This window comes from Vitis vinifera, chromosome 8 (assembly GCF_030704535.1).
Source record: "Vitis vinifera cultivar Pinot Noir 40024 chromosome 8, ASM3070453v1".
Classification (NCBI taxonomy): domain Eukaryota; kingdom Viridiplantae; phylum Streptophyta; class Magnoliopsida; order Vitales; family Vitaceae; genus Vitis; species Vitis vinifera.
The window spans coordinates 11,667,725-11,687,764 of NC_081812.1; the positions used below are offsets into that span (position 1 = coordinate 11,667,725).

General features: G+C 32.7%; 1 protein-coding gene and 1 long non-coding RNA gene across 2 annotated transcripts; one reads left to right on the plus strand and one right to left on the minus strand.

The window, feature by feature from the left end:
* Window positions 1-9,050: 9,050 nt before the first annotated feature.
* Window positions 9,051-11,058, minus strand: LOC100241389 (uncharacterized). Its single transcript, XM_010655049.3, has 3 exons — window positions 10,553-11,058; window positions 9,652-9,976; window positions 9,051-9,529 (listed from the first exon to the last, which is right to left on the minus strand). Exons 1-3 carry the CDS (start codon window positions 11,056-11,058, stop codon window positions 9,308-9,310), a joined length of 1,053 nt encoding a protein of 350 aa, XP_010653351.1. The 3' UTR covers window positions 9,051-9,307.
* Window positions 10,992-11,673, plus strand: LOC132254167 (uncharacterized). Its single transcript, XR_009466393.1, has 2 exons — window positions 10,992-11,080; window positions 11,144-11,673. It is a non-coding gene; the product is annotated as an uncharacterized LOC132254167 (long non-coding RNA).
* The last annotated feature ends 8,367 nt before the right edge of the window (window positions 11,674-20,040 follow it).

Here is a 20,040-nt window from a genome sequence, read left to right on the forward strand (position 1 = left end):
GTATTTGAGTTCAAAGCTTATCAGAATCGGTAAAATTTTCACTTTTCTGAAAACAAATGAGACGGTGATTTTGAATAATCCGCCATTAAAATTGGCTATCCTGTTGAATATTTCTGAGAACATGCCCTGTTTATTCTCTGGTCAGTGAAGCTTCAAAGATTTTAAGCTTTTGGGTCATGTAGAATTAAGGAAGCTTTCTGCAATGAAGAGTGGTGCCAGTGTGAACAGGTTGACTGGAAAAAGCTTCAAAAAATATAAAATACAGAACTCTTTGGAAGAGAAATAAATGTTAAAATAGAATTGGTTCCACTTTACAGATAGATTTTTAGCCTTTTCTGGAGACCGGAAATCAGAGATGAGCTCAAATAAATTCCACTAATTCTCATCACCTCTAAATTGGGTGGAAGATAATCCCATGACAAACCTCAAATTATTTGAATTTGAGGCTTACTTGTGTTAATCAGTTCTTAGTAATCAGATTCACAGCACCCACTTTGCCATGGCCATCTTCAACAGGGACAAGGGCAATCAATACTATTGTCGCAAAAAGCCGAAGGAGTCTAATGGTGTCCCCATTAGAAATTTTACTCTAGGAATAGTCTTCCAGTTTTATGTGAATTGGGTTGTAGTCCATGTTCTCTTGGTTGTAGAGTTAAAAAAATCCTCATCAACTTCTTCTATTTGTTTGGCTATCTATTCGACTTCTTCCTAAAGATCTCATAAGGACAGACATCTGCTAGCTAAGTTTCAGTACTCTCAGGCCCATTTAGGACATTACACAGAAAAAATTCTCAAGAACAACACATCCACATGTACAATGACTGACCACCTCTCCCTCTAGACTTCAGTTCTCTCCAAAAAGAACATATCCTTTAAGTACAAGCTTGTGCTTTCTATATTTCTGCACATATTGATAGCTTTCTTTCTATCTGGAGTAGAGCAAGTCAGCTTTATGAATTCTCTCAACCCCACATGAAGAAACTCATACAAAGGTAATGCAGTAAGATTCAAATTGCTAAAAAAAAATAAAAATAAAAAATTGTATAAATCTAACATAAAAAGGGAAAAGATGAGTTCAAATCTCTGCCATAGAGGCAAATTGCAAAAGCCTTGCCAAGCACCATGAACTGTTGAAAGAAGCTTTCAAAATTTTATATCTTTGCATAAAGTTGAAGTTTGATTACAAAAGTAAAAGCTACTGGGAAGATTTCAAAAGCAGTACCAGGTACCAACTTTTAAACATCCTACACAAGATAATCAGGTAGGCCCATCTTGAGTTTCTACCTGATGAAGGGTTCTGATCGACTTGTAAAGAGATCTCTTGGCGTAGTAAAATAAAAATCACTAGGTGTCAAATTAGAAGATTTTGGCCTTAAAGTCCATGGAAATTTCAAACAATATTTTGACAAGAAAGCACCGATGCTGTGTCTTCTCTTTCAGGGACAAGGAGATTCATGCCGACCAAACTCTGGTAAATTGCATTACATTAATGAGATCCATTTCGTAAAGTAAAATCCCTAACTTTGCGGCTTTCAATTTCAGCCTAAATTTGAGTTACTCATTGTATTTTTGTGTTTTGAATCCTTTGTCTCCATGTTCTAATTTTGTGCACAAAATGTAATTTCTGCTCAGACTTGGACTTAGTGCTAAATGTTGAATTTGATAGGCGAAAGTGACTCTTTCATACGGTTCAGAGTTCAAATTTTTTAGAGATGTCTGAATCATTTTTTTTGTATTTATTCACCATCAACAAAATCCCAATTGTTTCCACCAATTATTTCCCCATCCCATCACTAACATTTTGATGTTGAACCCATTCCCTTGTGGGTCAAGTTTATGAGAGCTTCCCCTTTCTAAATCAAAACCCCACCTCTGGATTTTTTTTTTTGGGGGGGAGAAAGCTTACAAATTCTTTGCTGTTGTGTGCTACATAGGGTTGGTAGTGGGGTGAGGTGAGGTCAATTAAAATAATTAAATAAGTTAAAACAAAGCCTTGTTTCATTTCTTATAATACCTTTTGCCCATATTCACCAATGTCGATTAGTTGAGACTTTCTTATCATTTGTTTCTCCATCAAGAAAGAGAACAGTACAAATGCAAGGTCTGAATGATATCTTTCCCTTCCTTTTCCTCTTTGAAACAACCCATAGAGGGTGCAGAGGCTTCACTGGAACGCTGCAAAAGGAGCCATGATCAGATGACTATACACTGAGAAATATTCTCCTGTCCCAATCATATAGGATTAGCTAGCCAAACATGGTTAGGTGAAGAAAAACTCCAAATTCCCCATTCCTCTGACAATTAGTAACCAAGGAGTTTCTCCTAAAAGGCCAAGACATGGAAACGTGTTCCAGGAATTGAAGCTTCACTTATTATAATGCAAGGCCAATTAGGGCCATAATCAACCACACCATATACAGATACTCCAAAGGGAAAAAGGGGGAAATGGTAACTATTTTGAAATGCCTCTTGTTAGCTACCTAAGTCCTACCTACTAACTCTTAATATGGGCGCTTGATATGTCCACTAAATCTAAGTTGTCAAGTATCCCTTTTTTTAAAAATTCATCATCACTTTTTTACATTCTCATCCTAGTTGCTAGAAAATAATGGACTATGGGATGGGTATGATAATTAATTAACTTCTCAATTAATAAAAATTTGCAGGGGTTTTAGCAAGTTATGTCTCACTGTAAAAATCCAAGCATTTGATATAAACCTTTTTTAACACTATCCCCACTCTTTAGTCTTAATCATTTTGTGAGTGTGTGCTTGCCAACCTATTTAGAAGTGACAATTGACAAGAAGCAATTTATGTGGCGCTTTTAAAAGTGCAAGCCAAGGGGATTATGCTAAAGTCTTGATTATGATTTGCTTGTTACAGCCTAGAGGTACTTGTCAACTTACATAATTTAAGACTCTTTTGTGAAGGCTCATATGATCATGTATGCATTTGTTTCATACTGCTTTTAGAAGTCACTTCTAGTTAAAAAGTGTTTATAAAGAAAAATCAAATGTATAGTAAATTTCATAACATATTTTTTTAAAAAATAAAAAAATTACTTATAATGTTTTATAAAAAAATATTTGATAGGGAATTCTTTTAAACCCATTTTTAGAAAAAATGCTTTTACTATTTTAAAATTTTAAAAATATTTTCTAAATTTTGAAAAAACATTTTATTTTTCTTTAAAAATGCTTTTTAAGCTACTAGTATTTTTTAAAAATAGGGTTTAATGAACCCTTAATATCTCTTTGACCATACTTATAAATAAGACTTACATAATGTAAGATCCCTTTGTAATTCGCTTAGATAACTATTGTAATATAAAAAAATATTTAAAAAAAAAAATTATGTGTTTAACAAAATTTTAAAAATGTTTTTTAAAATTTTAAAAAACATTTGTAATGTTTTTTGAAAATGTATTATTAAGACGGTGTTTCTTTTAAAACTTTTTTTTTTAAATGAAAAAAAACTAAAAACATTGAGAAACCGGAATCTTAATTTATATCAAAATTTTGAGAAGACTAGAGAGTAGCAGAGTTGTTTCCTTGTATTGTTAAGTAGGTGAACCCATAAATTAAAATCTTTTAGACAGGAAATCAAATGCCCAAATTGGAGAAATTCTCTCCTGAAACCACTTTTTAGCCTATGGTTAAACCATTGAATATTTTGGAGTAGCCAAAATATGTCATGTAATCAAGGGAAAGACTTTAAATCAAGTTCCATACATTTTAGATCAACGGACTAAATTCATCTAACAACCAAGTAAACACCATAATTACAAATTTGGGAATGCACCGGTTCAAAGGACTTATGTCCTGGCGCAGAAATATGAAGGAGATTAGGTGTTTCTTGATAAATTGAACGTATTATTTCCCGCTGATGTGGCAGTATAAGTGTGTCATGGTTAATTTAGGAATGTATTCAGATTGAATTCTATAACAAATTTGTACCCTACAGGATAACTTGTAAGTCCACCACTCCACGGTCCAACCTGAGAAATTTAATGCAACCACGTGTTCATCCGGGCCCAAACACACCCAGAAAACAACAAAATACCAGACTTCTGTCCTTACTCGTTAGTCTCTTCAATGTCCAACCAACCAACTCCCCTTTGAAGACCAGATAAACATTTTATACAGGCCAAACAAATTTTTTTTAATCCCAGCTAAACACCTTGAGCAAAAAAAATATATATATCCAAAGCAAGTGCATGCATCTAAACCATAAGACATCTCTAAAATTGTCAACAAGGTATAATACACCAAAATACAATATGAAGGAATATAAATCATTGTGTTGGAATATCATGAATCATAATATGACACTAAATTTAAATTTTTTTAATCTCCTTTTTTTGAAAAAAAAAAAAAAGAAGTGAATTAAAAGGTTATCCTCGTGTCAAATGAACAAAATGGTAGCTTGGCGAGATCAGGGCCGGATTGTGAAGTTGCCATGCTAGACCAGCCCCAGCCCAACTGACTGTTGTGGCAGGGAGCATGGAGAACAATAGTATCAAAGAGAGGATTGGGGAAGAGTGTCGGCTGAGTCAACTAAAGAGGCAAGAGTCCGACCGCCAACATAATCCGTAGATTCTGGGCTTGCATTTTGACAACTCAATTTATTTTGGTATGTGATCTGCCCAAGGTAGACTGAGACTGAAAATGAGACTCTTAAACTGAGAGGATTCCACACAACACAACGGCATCCGTGAGTCTCCAGTCATTAAGAGTATTATTGTATGTGGGGGGGCTCCTCCCTCCTCCCTCCTCCCTCCTCCCTCCTCCCTCCTCCCGCTACCCGCCTACCGCCTACCTCCTACATCCTACCTCCTACCTCCGTGATTCTCCAGTCATAAAGTGTATTATTGTATGCGTGGATTTACCAAATACAGCACGTGCGTGCCCTATTTTTGGTCCTCTGTTATAGGTTATAGCTTGGTCCTCGTTTTTGCATGAAATACATCCCCATCCTACCCTCCCACAACCCACAAGGATTTTTTATAGTGGTACGGTGAATTTAAAATTAAATTTTAAAATACATTACAAAGAAAATTATTTTCAAATCTATTATACTTTTTGTCCCGTTTCTCTCAAAAAGACACCTTCAATCATTTTTATATTAGTGATATATATTAAAAAAATAAATTTACATTGAAAATATCTTTTCAATAAATACCTTTCATAATTTTTATATCAATAACATACGTTAAAAAAAATTTAAATTTATATTAAAAGCGTTTCTTCAAGAGACACCTTTTATAATTCTATAAAATCGAATTTATATTAAAAGTGTCTTTTAAAAAGATATTTTTCATAATTTCATCAGTTGCATAGTATAAAAATTGAATTTATACTAAAGATGTTTTTTTAATACACATTTTCTACAATTTCATAAACTTAAATTTATATTAAAGATGTTTTTTCTTGTATCAATCCTCCATTGAAATAATTAAATTTATACTAAAAGTATATTTTTAAAAGACACATTTTACAATTTTATAAAATTAAATTTATATTGAAAGATTTTCCTTTAAGAGACACTTTTAGTATAAATTTAATTTTTTCGATAAGTGACTAATATAAAAATTGTGAAAAGTGTTTCTTCAAAATACACATTTAGTATAAATTTAATTTTATGGAATTGTAGAAACGTCTTTAATGTAAATTCAATTTTTTTTTCACTATGTGACTAATATGAAAATTATTGAAGATATCTTTTCAAAAGTATAAAATTGATTTTATGATATTGTGGAAATGATATTTTTTTAACATATATAATTAATAAAAAATTATGAAAAAGTGTCTTTTGAAAAAATATATTTAACATAAATTCAATTTTATAAAATTATGGATAGTGTCTTCTTAAGAGACACTTTTAGTGTAAATTTAATTTTTTTTTAATATGTATAATTTATATGAAAAATATCGAAGGTGTTTTTTTAAGAAATACTTTTTAAAATGATAAAAAAAATGTGGTAGATTTATCAAAATTTTTATAACTATCATATTTTAATAATTTTTTTAAAGTACCATTTTTTAAGAATTTTTTTTTTAAAATAGCCGTACAAGTTAAAAAAAAACCCCAACCCACAATGGAAAGTGGACACATCCTTTTCATGTAGGTTTCCCACTGAGTGACTGACGGGCCATGAAGAAGAGCCAAAACCAAGTCCCCTGACCTCTTTACAAAATTCAGTGGGGAAACACTTCTAATTTAAGACGACCCACAGTCTGTCATTGCATTTACCATTTATATTACGTCACGCAATTATTAATTATACCAGCTTTCTCTACCTCTCAACAGTAACGCAACTTAAATTAAGAACAATTTTTTTTTTCAAAATGGAAAAGAACATTTTTCTTTTTGCAAATAACTTAGGGAATTATTTATGTGTGATAAATCATAAAATCAAATCAAATCAATTCACAAAACAAAAATGGACATGCCTTCGATGTTTGTTGAAAAAATAAAAAAGGTAAGGATATGTGCACGTGTGGGAGACAAAAATCTTGCACAATCTAGCGATTCTAAGCTGGGCGAGTCTTTAAACACGGACGGCCGGCGGCCCAGTACCCCTCATGTGCATATGTCTCTCTTTTGATCTTTGTTTTTCTTCGCAACCATTCCAAACCAAAAGACAAATATTGTATGTTTTCTTCCTCCACAGCTTCTCCACGTCAACTCCCCTTTCCTGTTATCCAAACAAGGGAGCTGCCTCGAAAATGCGCCGGTGTGAGCCGCATGTCTTCTCCATATCCAATCATTTCGTACTAAATCAGCACATAAAATTATAAAATTTTTGTCGACACCATCATTTTGTTATCTCAATTTCATGTCCTGGATCAATTAAACTTAAGTTTTATTTTTCTCCAAGCTCATAGCCGAAAAGTGAGTAGAATACAAAGCATACAAACATGGGTGAATAGAATCTTGCTGTGTAAATCATCAACTTCCATCATTCAGCATCGGAAACGTACGTCGGCCGTGAAATGTTGTCCGGTCAAGTCACGCATCTTCAATTTAAAATACTAAAATGAGAAATGAGGAGTGAAGTCCTGGAATTCCTTTTGCCCAAACAACCTTTTTTTAATGAGGAAAAATGGGTTCTATAATGGGCATGAAAATGGAAAGAGTGCCCCGGCTAGTTACCAGACAATTAGAAATTTAGCAGTCGGTGGATGCCAAAGTGGAAATGAGAGGAGGAAGGCAAATTGACGTGGATTGAAATGCTACCCTACAAAATCTTGCGGTGATTATTTGGTGGGACTCCGATTGCCCGTGAGACAAGCTACTTAGAGTTTGTGTATTTAAACTAAGGGTGAAAAATCCAAATCGTTTGTATTATTAGATTCTTGTGGGGCTCCTAATGTGACGTCTCAACCTATAAATCTGTATTGGCATAAGCACTTAGTGGAAGGTTAATCAAGCTAATGTAGTAAGGTTGATGTGGGGATTCTCTCTTTTACATACCAAACCGGAGTAATATATAGAGGGTTAGTGGTGATGGTTGATCTTATATTAGGTAAGAGGTGAATGGGCCTAAATTAGGTGATGGCATCTCTTAGATTGCCCTGTAGGGTTAGAAATACATTCAAGAAATGACAGGGCTCGTCATTTCATGATGGCATCACATGCACTATGGCATTGAGGCGCTGGCCCACCCATAACCGACAACAGCGTAAACCCAGTTGATGTGAATATCAGTATATCATCCAATAATGTTATATGACTTTAGAATATCCTCCATTTGCACACGTCTTATTTGCGTATGAACAAGAAACTAGGGCCTCCCCGAAAACCCCACACAATCCCCCAAAAAGAGAGAACATGGACAACCCCCGAAAGACAGATGGATGTAGCCGGGCCCAAACATAGGCCTGATTTTGATCAAATTGCATCTGGGTTAAGTTTCTAACCCAAGCCCATTTTGTTTGCAGCCGTTAGGACAATTGCATCTAACACGCGGCCACTCTACTCCTAGGGCCTGTCTGAGGGCCCATTTATTCAGCCCCAAATCACATATATATATAGGTAAATTTTTGTCCAAGTTTCTGGAACGTCCCATAAATCCAACATATAGGAAAACTAGTTCTTTTACATGGTATTACGTCTTTTAATCTCACTCTATCTTTATTTTCTCAATTTATTATGTCCATATTCAAAGCCTAAAAGAGGCTGTTTATGTTTTACTTGTCCATGCACTAATTTGTATATGGGTGAGACCACTTCAAACTTTTAGAAAAATTTATCCTTGCAGTGTTTATTTAGATACATTTTTTTTAAGAAAATAAATAATAATAATAATATTTATATAAAGTAGAAGAACTTTTAAGAGTTTGCATTAAAAAATTAATGATTTTAAAAAATCGAGGTAATAAATATTTTTATTACTCAAATGTACACTATAATGAATATAATCAATTAAAGACCTTTCATTGTCAAAACATTAATATGATTTAACTTGAAATAAATGTGTTGTTCAGAACACGACTAGTAGATCATGATCTGAAGAACACTAATTCCAAATTACGTTCTTAAGAATACAATCTATTAGTTGTGTTCATAAGAACACGGATCTATGAATGTACTCTTATGAATATGATAATTAGTTTCGAAAAATATTCTTCTATTAGAAATAGTTATCGTTTTAGTCAATTAGTAGATGACACGTAGATATATAATGAAAGATAAAAATTAAGGATTGTTCTAGAACAAGATATGTGAAAATTATGTGATAACAATTATACAAATTAAAAAAAAAAATTAAAGTATTTTTTTAATGTTATAAAGTATGTTTGGTTCGTCCTTTTATATGGAAATTTCAATTTTTAAAAACAAAAACCACCATCATGTGTATTCAAATGAGCCTAACATAAATGTTAAAGAGAAATGCAAAATGCTTTTAGCAAATAATAAGGTAATTTTGAGTTCTAGTCGCAACATTTTGATAGTGAAAAGAAGTGATAAGCCAAAATCAATGATCCGGAACATATTGCCATGGATAGTTGTAGGAATATATTAAAACTGTAAATAAATGAAATACGTTTATTCATATCAAACGATAGAAGATGCTTTTTTTTTTTCTTTCTATTATTATCATTATTGATACAACAAATTTGTGTATAGCCAACCTAGTTTTCAAATCCACACTTGTACAAATCCCAGAACCCAAAATTTACATCAAATAAATCTCCAAAAAAAGAAAAAAAAAAAACACAAACCCTTGAAAACCTTGACAATCAAATCAGCATCACCACAAATAGTGCAAGATATATTCACAGCATACCTATCTTTCTATAAATCACGAAAATAAGAACATGACAACTTTGTATAGTATAATAAAAATGAATGCAATTAAGAACTGGTCAACTATGGAGATTACCTTATTAATTTTGTTATGACCATGATTTAAGTTTAATGGTGAACACTTGAGCACTATAGAGAGAGAGGCTTGGCGTCCATGGAGCTCTGAGTCAAAAATGAATTCGCCAGAAACAGATTTGAACTCTCCTTGGCTCCACTCCTGTTGTTCCAGATGGAAATTAATACAGTTGCATCTACTCACTGAAATGGGCTTGGACAGGTTTTAAAAGACGAACCCAATTGTCAATATGGACTCAAATAGAAAATGATATTACTATTTACCTCGAGCTGTTCTCCAATGGTAGCTACTATTGAGCCGGGACTTGCGTGGAAAGATAACGGACCTTGGTGTGATTGTATACGAAATTCACAGTGCTGGATGGGCAGGTGGAGGGTCAGGGCATGATAGCCTGATTCGGAGTTTCTTTCACTGGGTAAAGGTGAAATGTCGTCCATGAGACTATCATGATTGTATCTATACAAGCTGAGAACTGGCTCCGTCTCTCCAATTCTCCTCTGGGCTCGCCAACCTCTGTTTTCTGAGAAAACCAGACCCAGTTCTTCTCCAAGCTCATGGAGTTTACTTGCAATTCTCTCCATCTTCTTGCTACATACAATGGAAAGAAATTTATCAGAAGCTTATTGGCAGTGCATATCTCATAAATTTTGGCACAGCTTAGTCATATGGAAGATTTCAATGCATATTAAAATTTAAATTTTCGGTTATTCTTCTTGCCAAAGCATAGTTGGAGTTAATGTGAAATTGAGGAAAGGCTAACTCAGATTACTGTTATTCAAATTTTCAATTAGGTGTGGGATTACACATAAAATTGAAGCAATTTCATCTCCAAAATACTCTAGTAATCTATATAACTTCAGTTATAATCCCAAATAAAATAAAATAAATTCAATGTTATTTAGCTCGGAAATCATAGTAAAAAGGGGATTTCTTACTTTATACCACATAGTGGATTATTGTAAACGTGACAATGGACATATGGGCCCAAGCCCGTCTATAGCCTAAGATCTGCTGACAAATGGAGTTGATTTGGGCTAGATGTTTAGTTGGGATTAGGATTGGCCCAACCCAAATCACAGCCTCAACTTACACAGGCCCCAAGTAAGAATTTAAGTTTCAGACATCGGTTGTTGCAAACTGTATGTTTTGGATTTTAATTTTTACCTGAAGCTCTGATATATTTCGCAACCGATAGCTTCCTCCGCCCACTCCACCATTTCTTCCTCAGAACGAAGCCATACAAACTCCTCCTTGTTACCGGTCACTTCATCGTAATTTCTGCCAAATTTCGTTTTCACTTCCTCCGAAACTCGGAAAACCGATTCAGCTTCAGCCACAATGGACTGCAACTGATCCGCCGAAACTCCGAGTTCATTAATCCGAAACACGCCGCATGCCTTAGCTGATCTCAAAATCCGACGGATCGAGTCTCCATCTCTCGTCTTTACCGATCCATAATCAATATCTTCCGGTATCGAACGATGAGTACTAGCCGCAAAGTGAGATTCCGGCAGCGTCAGGTCAGGGATTCGCAGCGATTTATGGAGATATTCGGAAAGGATCTGATCGTCGACGGCGGATGATCGGGATCCTTTGGCGGTGGGGATCGGAGACGGAGGTGGAGCCAAAGAGGAGGAGGTTAAGTGACGCCGAGCGCGCATGATAGCCATGGAAGAGCTTTTGAATCGATAGGTATGAACGTTTAAGTTGTGAAGTCGCGCTTAATTTAAACTCATGAGGGGTCTGTTGGCTCAGGTTTGGCGTAGGACGCACGTCTTCGAAATGCAATGGAGGTGTATTACAAAATTCACAATAATATTCCTAAGTGAGCATTACACATCGTCGGATTTGTTAACTTAGAGGGTCTACGTTTGGGACTAATGGTGTAAACGAAAGCCATGAGAATATGAGATTGAAGACCTTCCAGCCGACATCGCTTTTTTACTTTGAACTTTGAAGACAAGGTTGGAGACTTGAAGTTGGTAGAACACACACAAGGCATGATGAATTTGAGCCCACTGAAAGAGATGATAAAGCTTGTGGCCTTTCGCTTTGCTTTCCAAGGCCCACATGCCTCTCACTCGCACGCGTTACGGAGCTAAATTATCATTTAAGACAGTTGTTCATGAATTTTTATTTCATTTATGCATCAGCAAATCGTATAGCATAAGCTATATTGAGTAGATAAGATCCGCGCTGCATAAAATTTTCCATAACATCTGTTGTGCATCTTTCCATTTTTTTAATTTATTTTGTGAATAAAATTTATACAACATTTAATTTCATACATGTTAAAAAAAATAAATAAATATTAAGGAGGGTATGCTTGTGTCTTTACAAATCTTTGAAATTAGGTCACAAGAATTTGAATTGTTTTTATTTCATACCGATGGAATATAACATATGGAGGGTGCTGACTGTTCTTTGCGGCTTCACTCTCTCATGCGGTCGGTCCACATAGTGTTGGGCCTCGCCAACAAATTCTGCAACTATAGAAATATTCATTGGCTTTCTGTTATACCTTGTCTCTGTTATCTTCTTAGAATTTTTAAGTGTATAGGTGTCATCTTAGATCGGTTTTCCCATAATGAATTTTCTCTTATACGTATGAACTGCTCAACCTTTTTTATTATCAATAGAACATTGTGATTTTTTCAAGTTGGTATTAGAGCCCTCAAAGGCAAACACCTCTCTTCTATCAATGTCAATGGAGCCTCGAAATTCAAGCACTCTAGTCACATCAACTCCCTCATCATCCATGATAGCTCCAACATTGCAACAAGCAAGCAGTAGTGGCTTTGGAAACATACCTATGTCATTAGGAAATACTCTTAGCTCTTTCAATCAAGTCAGATCAACACAATTTGCTTCTCTAGACAATGATTACACTAGTGATTCGAGGTCACACACTCGACGGCTATCCCGAATGCACAAAACCTTACCCTCTCTCGGTAACAATATCTAGAGTTTGTAGTCAAAGTAATCTTTACTAAAAAAAAAAATCAAACTAATACAACTTTCAAACTATTTGTTAAAATAGTTTTTTGAATCCACATCAGCAATCCACATCAATAATCCACTACTCTGAAGATCCAATTTTTTCATCCGAAATCATTCAACAAAATCCCTAACTATTATTTTCTCTTCTCTACGGCTCCCACCATCGGACTTTTCTCAATGGTACGGTAATTTTTTTTCATGGGAACTCGTATTTTCAAGAGATGAGTTCCCATGAAAATATATATATATATATATATATATATATATATATATATATATATATATATTTAAAAAAATTCCCAAATTTAAAAAAATAAATTCATCGAGGAACTCGTCTCTTCAAGAGACGAGTTCCCATAAATAAAAAAATATTTTTTTTAAAAAAAATTCCCAAATTATTAAAAAAATAAAAAATAAAAAATTCCTCAAGGGAACTCGTCTCTTGAAAAGACGAGTTCCCATGAAAAAAAATATTTTTTTTTATAAAAAAATTCCCAAATTAAAAAAAAATTACTCAAGGGAGAAGAGACGAGTTCCCATGAAAAAAATATATATATAAATTTTTTTAAAAATTCCCAAATTATAAATATATATATATATATATATATATATATATATATATATCCCTCAAGGGAGAAGAGATGAGTTCCCATGAAAAAATATATATATTTTTTTAAAAAAATTTCAAATTAAAAAAAAAAAAAAACAATTCTTCAAGGAAAATATCTGGAGAAGATGTCTCCCCCATCCGGATGTGAGTTTGGGAATTTAAAAAAAAAAAAAGATTTTTTTTTTCATGGGAACTTGAGGAATTGTTTTTTTTTTTTTTTTTTCCTTTTTTAATTTGGGAATTTTTAAAATATATATATATATTTTTCATGGGAACTAGTCTCTTCTCCCTTAAGGAATTTTTTTTAAATATTTTTTTTTAAAAAAATTCCCAAATTATTAAAAAAAATTAAAAAAAAATTTCCTCAAGGGAACTCGTCTCTTAAAAAGACAAGTTCCCATGAAAATATATATATATATATATATATATTTTTTTAAATTCCCAAATTATAAAAAAATAAAATAAAATAAAAAATTCCTTAAGGGAGAAAAGACGAGTTCCCATGAAAATATATATATATATATATATATATATATATATATATATATATATATATATATATATATATATATATATTTAAAAAAAATTCCCAAATTAAAAAAGGAAAAAAAAAAAAAAAACAATTCTTCAAGTTCCCATGAAAAAAAAAATCTTTTTTTTTTTTAAAATTCCCAAAAAAAATGGAGAAGATGTCTCCCCCATCCTAATGTGAGATATCGGGAGAAGATGCCTCCCTCATCCGGATGTGAGATATCTCACATCCCAATGGGGGAGACATCTTCTCCGGATATTTCCTTTGAGAAATTGTTTTTACTTTTTTATTTTTTTATTTTTTTTTATTTTTTTTTTATTTTATAATTTGGGATTTAAAAAAAAAAAAAAAAATTTCATGGGAACTCGTCTTTTCAAGAGACGAGTTCCCTTGAGGAATTTTTTTTTAATAATTTGGGATTTTTTTTTTCATGGGAACTCGTCTCTTCTCCCTTGAGGAATTATTTATTTATTTATTTATTTTTTATAATTTGGGAATTTTTTTTAAAAAAAATATTTTTTTTCATGGGAACTTGTCTTTTCAAGAGACGAGTTCCCTTAAGGAATTTTTTATTTTTATTTTTTTTTAATAATTTGGGAATTTTTTTTAAAAAAATATATATTTTTTTTATGGAAACTCGTCTCTTGAAGAGACGAGTTCCTCGAGGATTTTTTTTTTAAAAAAATTACCGTACTATTGAGAAAAGTCCGATGGTGGGAGCCGCAAAAAAGAGAAAATAATAATTAGGGTTTTTGTTGAATGATTTCGGATGAAAATTTTGGGTCTTCAGAGTAGTGGATTGTTGATGTGGATTCAAAACACTGCTTTGACAAACAGTTTGAAAGTTGTATTAGTTTGATTTTTTTTTTTCAGTAAAGATTACTTTGGCTGCAAACTCCAATATCTATTTCTCTTGGGTTAAGGCTTTAACCTAACCTAGAGTATGAGCAACAACTAATAAATGATCAACTACTCTTGGGTTAGAACTGTTGGATTTCACAATCTCAACTAAGGTATGAAAAGGTCTTGAGATATTATTTGGCTCATAGTCTAATTAGGCTAAAATTCAAACAAATCGTATTATCATTCAAACCACTCAAAAAGGGAATTGAACTCTTAAAGAATATCTAAATAAGACAGAAAATTTTTGTTGGTTTTACTATGGCTGAAGAACTTTTGTTTGGAGAAAGATCTTGTATCTTGTGTTATAGATGGACTTAATTTTGAATGCATTCCTATTGTGGTTCAAATCAATGTAAAATATTCTATCTTATGGCAAGAGTTATAGGGAATTTTGTTGAGTTATGAGATTACATTGGAGCAACTTAATGCCTTGGCAAACAATACTAGTGTAAATCAACCATTTGTAAATTTTACCTTCAATAACTATGGAAATAAAAGTAACAATAGACCTCAAGGTCAAAACCTAACACAAGGAGGAAGTTATACACCAAACCAAGGGGGTATTTGTGGAAAATGAGGTTATTTTTGAGGTAGAGGATGCAACAACAACTCAAAACCAACTTACAAAGTTTGCGCGTCAAATATGGCCACTCAACTACAATTTGTTATTATTAGTTCAATAAAAACTAAAAAACGATTGCAAATCCAAATTGGGATATTGATAGTGGAGCTTCAAATCATGTGACAGGAAGTTGAATAATATGAATCAAAGGGCTAAGTATCATGGTAAGGAAACTCTCATTGTTGGTAATGGTGATCAACTAGATATAACTCATATAGGACACTTTCGTTTACTATCCATTACTCATAATATTCACTCCTTGTCTCTGAAATATATATTTCATGTTCCAACAATTACCAAAAATCTATAGTATCAAAATCAATAACAAATAATTATGTTTGCCTTGAATTTCATTTTGATGTTTGTTTTGTTAAATACAAGATAACTAGGAGAATTCTATGACAAGAGATTGTATAGTTTGGAGTTACCTGCTCATTCCTTGAATTGCAGTACCATTTCAATTTTCAATAGTTTAGTATCAAACACAAGTCATTTTACTAACAAAGTTTGTTTAACTAATACTCTTTCAACTTTACTGTCCTCTTGTTATCAATCAAGTAGTGGTCCTCTTGAGTAGTTTCAAATCAAGATGTTTGGCTCAAGAGACTTGGTCTTCCACTAGTCAAAGTCTTGAATCAAATTCTCAAAAGTTGTAATGAAAATTTTTCAATAAATGAAAAACCACAATTTTGTGATGATTGTCAACTTGATAAAGCTCATGCTCATTCTTTCAAGCATGTTAAAGCACACTCTGAAGTACCAATGGACTTGATTAATTATGATATTTAAGGTCATGTACCCATTCTTTCCAACTTAGGATTCAAATATTACATTCACGTTCTTGATGATTTTACTCAATTAATTCATTCTCATGGATCTATCATCTTAAATTTAAATCTAAAGCTAAAAGTACTTTGATTCAATTAAATTTTTTTTATAGAAAACAAATTTGAAACATAGATTAAAACATTTCAAAGTGATTTAGGAGAAGAATATAGATCGTTTGTTCCATTTCTAAATCAATTTGGCATCCATGTTCTTATACACATGAACAAAATAAAAGAGTTGAAAGAAAGCACCATTCCATTATTGAAATTGGTCTAACTTTATTAGGTCAAGATGGAATGCCCTTGAAATATTGGTGGAAAGCTTTTTACACTACAGTTTTCCTAATAAATAAACTGCCTACATAGATTCTTCTTGGTCTTTCACCATCGGAAAAACTCTACTAAAGGAAACTTGATTACTATTTTGTTAAAACCTTTAGTTGTTTACCATGCTTGAGACCTTATCAAAATCACAAATCTCAATTTTACTTAGTTAAGTGTGTGCTTTTAGGATACAATGAATCCCATAAAGGATATAAATGTTTAAATTCTAATGAGAGGATTTTCTATCAAGACATGTGAAGTTTAATGAGAATGAGTTTTCCTTCAAAACCAATTTCCTACATACAAATCAATCTCATATTTCATTACAATCACGTCAATCCTCTCCCCTACTTGATTCTCCAAGTGGTACAAAACAACTACCAGGTTCTCGAGCAATAAGAACCTAATTAAAATCTTTAACAACACTTCCATCTTCATCACAATCTATTGCTTCCACCAGTTTAGCAAATCAAACATCTCTTACTCATGTTGAAACATCACCTATTATTTTAGAAAACCATGTTCTCTCATAACCTAGCCATTTTATGATCACTAGATCCAAGGATGGGATTTTTAAGCCAAAGGTTTACTCAACACAAACTAGCAAGGTTCAATTGAGTTCATTTGACATATTAACAAAGTCATCTAGTATAAAAGAAGCATTACACCATCTTGGCTTCGATGAAAAATGGTACATAAACATTGTTTCCATGTTCTCTTGAATACAATGTAGTTGGCAACATTTGGGTGTTCAACTTGAATAATGCTGATGGAACAATTTAGAGATACAAGGTAGGATTGGTAGCATAAGGATTTCATCAAAACCCTAGAATAATTTCTCTTAAATCTTTAGTTCAATCATAAAGGCATATACAACTAGGGTTGTTCTTGCTATGGTAGTTTCAAAAGGCTAAGATGTTAGACAACTCAATATTAAGAATGCCTTTTTAAATGGACATCTTCAAGAAGTTATTTATATGAAACAATTAGAAGAGTATATATGTTGATTTTTACAAACCAACACATATTTACAAATTGAAAAGAGCTCTTTACAAGCTGAAACAGACTCCAAGAGCTTGGTTTGATAGATTGAAAATGAGGCTACTAGATTGAGGTTTTGAAAATTCAAATGATGATTCTTCTCTATTTTTTCACCAACTTGGAACATCTTTTATTATAGTGTTGATTTATGTTGATGATATTTTAGTAATTGGAAATAATTCTACTTTGATAACTACCTTTGTTCAAGATCTTCACAACCATATGCCCTGTAAGATCTGGGCCAATTACACTTTTTTCTAGGTATAGAAATGGTCAGAGATGAAACTAAAATGTATCTTACTAGATGTAAATGTTAGGAAACCTAGATATCTTCATTCCTGGCTCTAGATTTTTTAAGGTGTATGTAATTTATTCCTAAGGCTCTTTAGATCTAATCCAGTGGAAAAAGATTTCAATAAAAACCATTAAAAACATAGATCAAGAGAGTTTAGATATCATACATAAGATCTGAATGTTCCCAAATCAAATTCAATTTAATGAAAAAACTTTATAGGCATCGTAGATTTCATAGACCTAATAATATTTCTCCCAATCACTCTTGTCATGGATCTTAATGCAAAATAATGAGGTCTTCTCTCTAAAAAGGGAAGCTAAGAGTTCTTTCTTGGAATCTCTAAAAAAATAGTGGAAGACTAAAACCTCTACACCTCTAAAGGGGTTTATATAGGTTTTTTTATAGGCTTAAGTGACTTGAGACCCACTTGGGTTTAAGTCACTTAATTTATCCCACTTAGATCTTAATCAAAGAAACCATTTCTATGATCTAATGCAACCTTATATTTTTACCAAAATGCTCGTATGAACATATATGAATTAGAAACCCAAAAGTACCCTTCAAACTATGATACCATGAATCTGGAGCTTCAATAGGACCATTGAAACTTACAGGAAAATATTAGCTTCTTCATACTCTAATTTTAAAGTTGACTCAACATCTCACTATAAAGAATCAACTATACTTCAGTATCCTATGTATATTATAACGAGATAGAAGTTAGGTTTGTGACATACTACTTACTCTATGTAGACTCCCCACAAATTGGTGTCCATGATCTAATAAAGTATGTGTTATCAATCTCTCAAAATTACCTATCTAATTCTTGAGTTACAAATCCTTCTATTATATTATCAAATAACATATTTTAGCTCATGAAGAGCATATGTCAAATTCCACTAAAGGAATTATTGCATCGTCATAGATTTCATGATTACAAGTCCTTAGAATCACCCAAGATGACTCATTGTCTCAATCACATGAGATAATGATGCATCTATTAAGAATACCTATTGCTACCAACTTCTATCAACAATGACCTAATTCATAAAGAATATATGACCACCTTAGGGTTTCACTCATAAGTCAAAACCTCCTAATGACGTCATCACAAATCGATATTCTTTTAAGGTTGAGAATTTATGCAGTATAATAGCTTGGTAAATCATAACTACTTAATATACAATGTCATGATTTACTATAGGTCATGTCCAATTTGTAACCATACACACTCGTACACTCACCATCTATCCCAATGACCAAGACAAATCATCCCTCTAAGTAAGACATAATGCACTACAATCTCATGTGAATTGCCTAAGTCTATGAATCATTTGTGCACAACTCATCAATCTTGCAAGGAATCGATGACTTGAATCTTCCGTGCAACTTTTAATGCATCCAAGTCATATATAATGCAAGTGATATAAACCTGAATGTGCAAATCAATATCAATGCAAACGATAGATATGTGAGTGAAACTCAAGTCTAATTTTGTTATATTATATCTTACTTTTAAAAGCTTTATTCCAACATTAAAAAAAATATATTATTAATTTGTTAAAATAGTTGGGTATGGAAAATGTAAAGCCTTGTTCCACACCAACTACTATAGAAAAGTCTCTCTCAACATTTGATAGGGAAGCAATGATTAATCCTACTATTTATATAAGTATAGTTGGTGAATAGCAATACTTGCCCCAAATGCAATGACTTGACATAACTTACATTGTGAACAAATTAAGTTAATACCTACAACAACCAACCTCTTCACACTAACAAGCAATAAAACAAGTGCTTAGGTACTTAAAAGACTCACTTACTCAAGGGTTGCATATCAAACCAAGTGAAAGATTGAGATTAACTAGTTATTCAAATGTTAATTGGGCTTTTTTCATTGATGATAAAAGGTGTGTAGCAGGTTATTGTGTTTATTTTGATGATTTTTTAGTGTCTTGGTCTACCAAAAAGCAACCTGTGATAGCTAGATCAAGAATTGAATTAGAGTATAGAGCCTTAATTTGTACAAGTTGTTGCTAAAATAGTTTACAATCTCTTTTTCAAGAACTAGATGTTGATCTACCTTCTTGCCTAGTCATTTGGTGTGATAACTAAAGTGCAAGTTCTCTAGCTGCTAAACCAATTTATCATGCCTGGACAAAATACATTGAGTTAGACATTCATTTTGTGAAAGATAAGGTTTTAGAGCAAAACCTGGAAATTCATTATATTCCTTCTGATGACCAAATAGCTAATGGCTTAACCGAAGTTATAGCTTCAGCATGTTCATCATTGTCTCACAAACAAACTTGGTGTGGTTACACCAACCTCAAGTTTGAACGGGGATGTTAGAATATGAACATAAGTTCTTGCTGGCCTAACTCTCTCATGTGGTCCACACAATGTTGGGCCTCACCAACAAATTTTACAGCTACAAAAATATTATCTGTCTTTTTGTTATACCTTGTCTCCTTTGTCATGTGCATAGAATTTCCAGG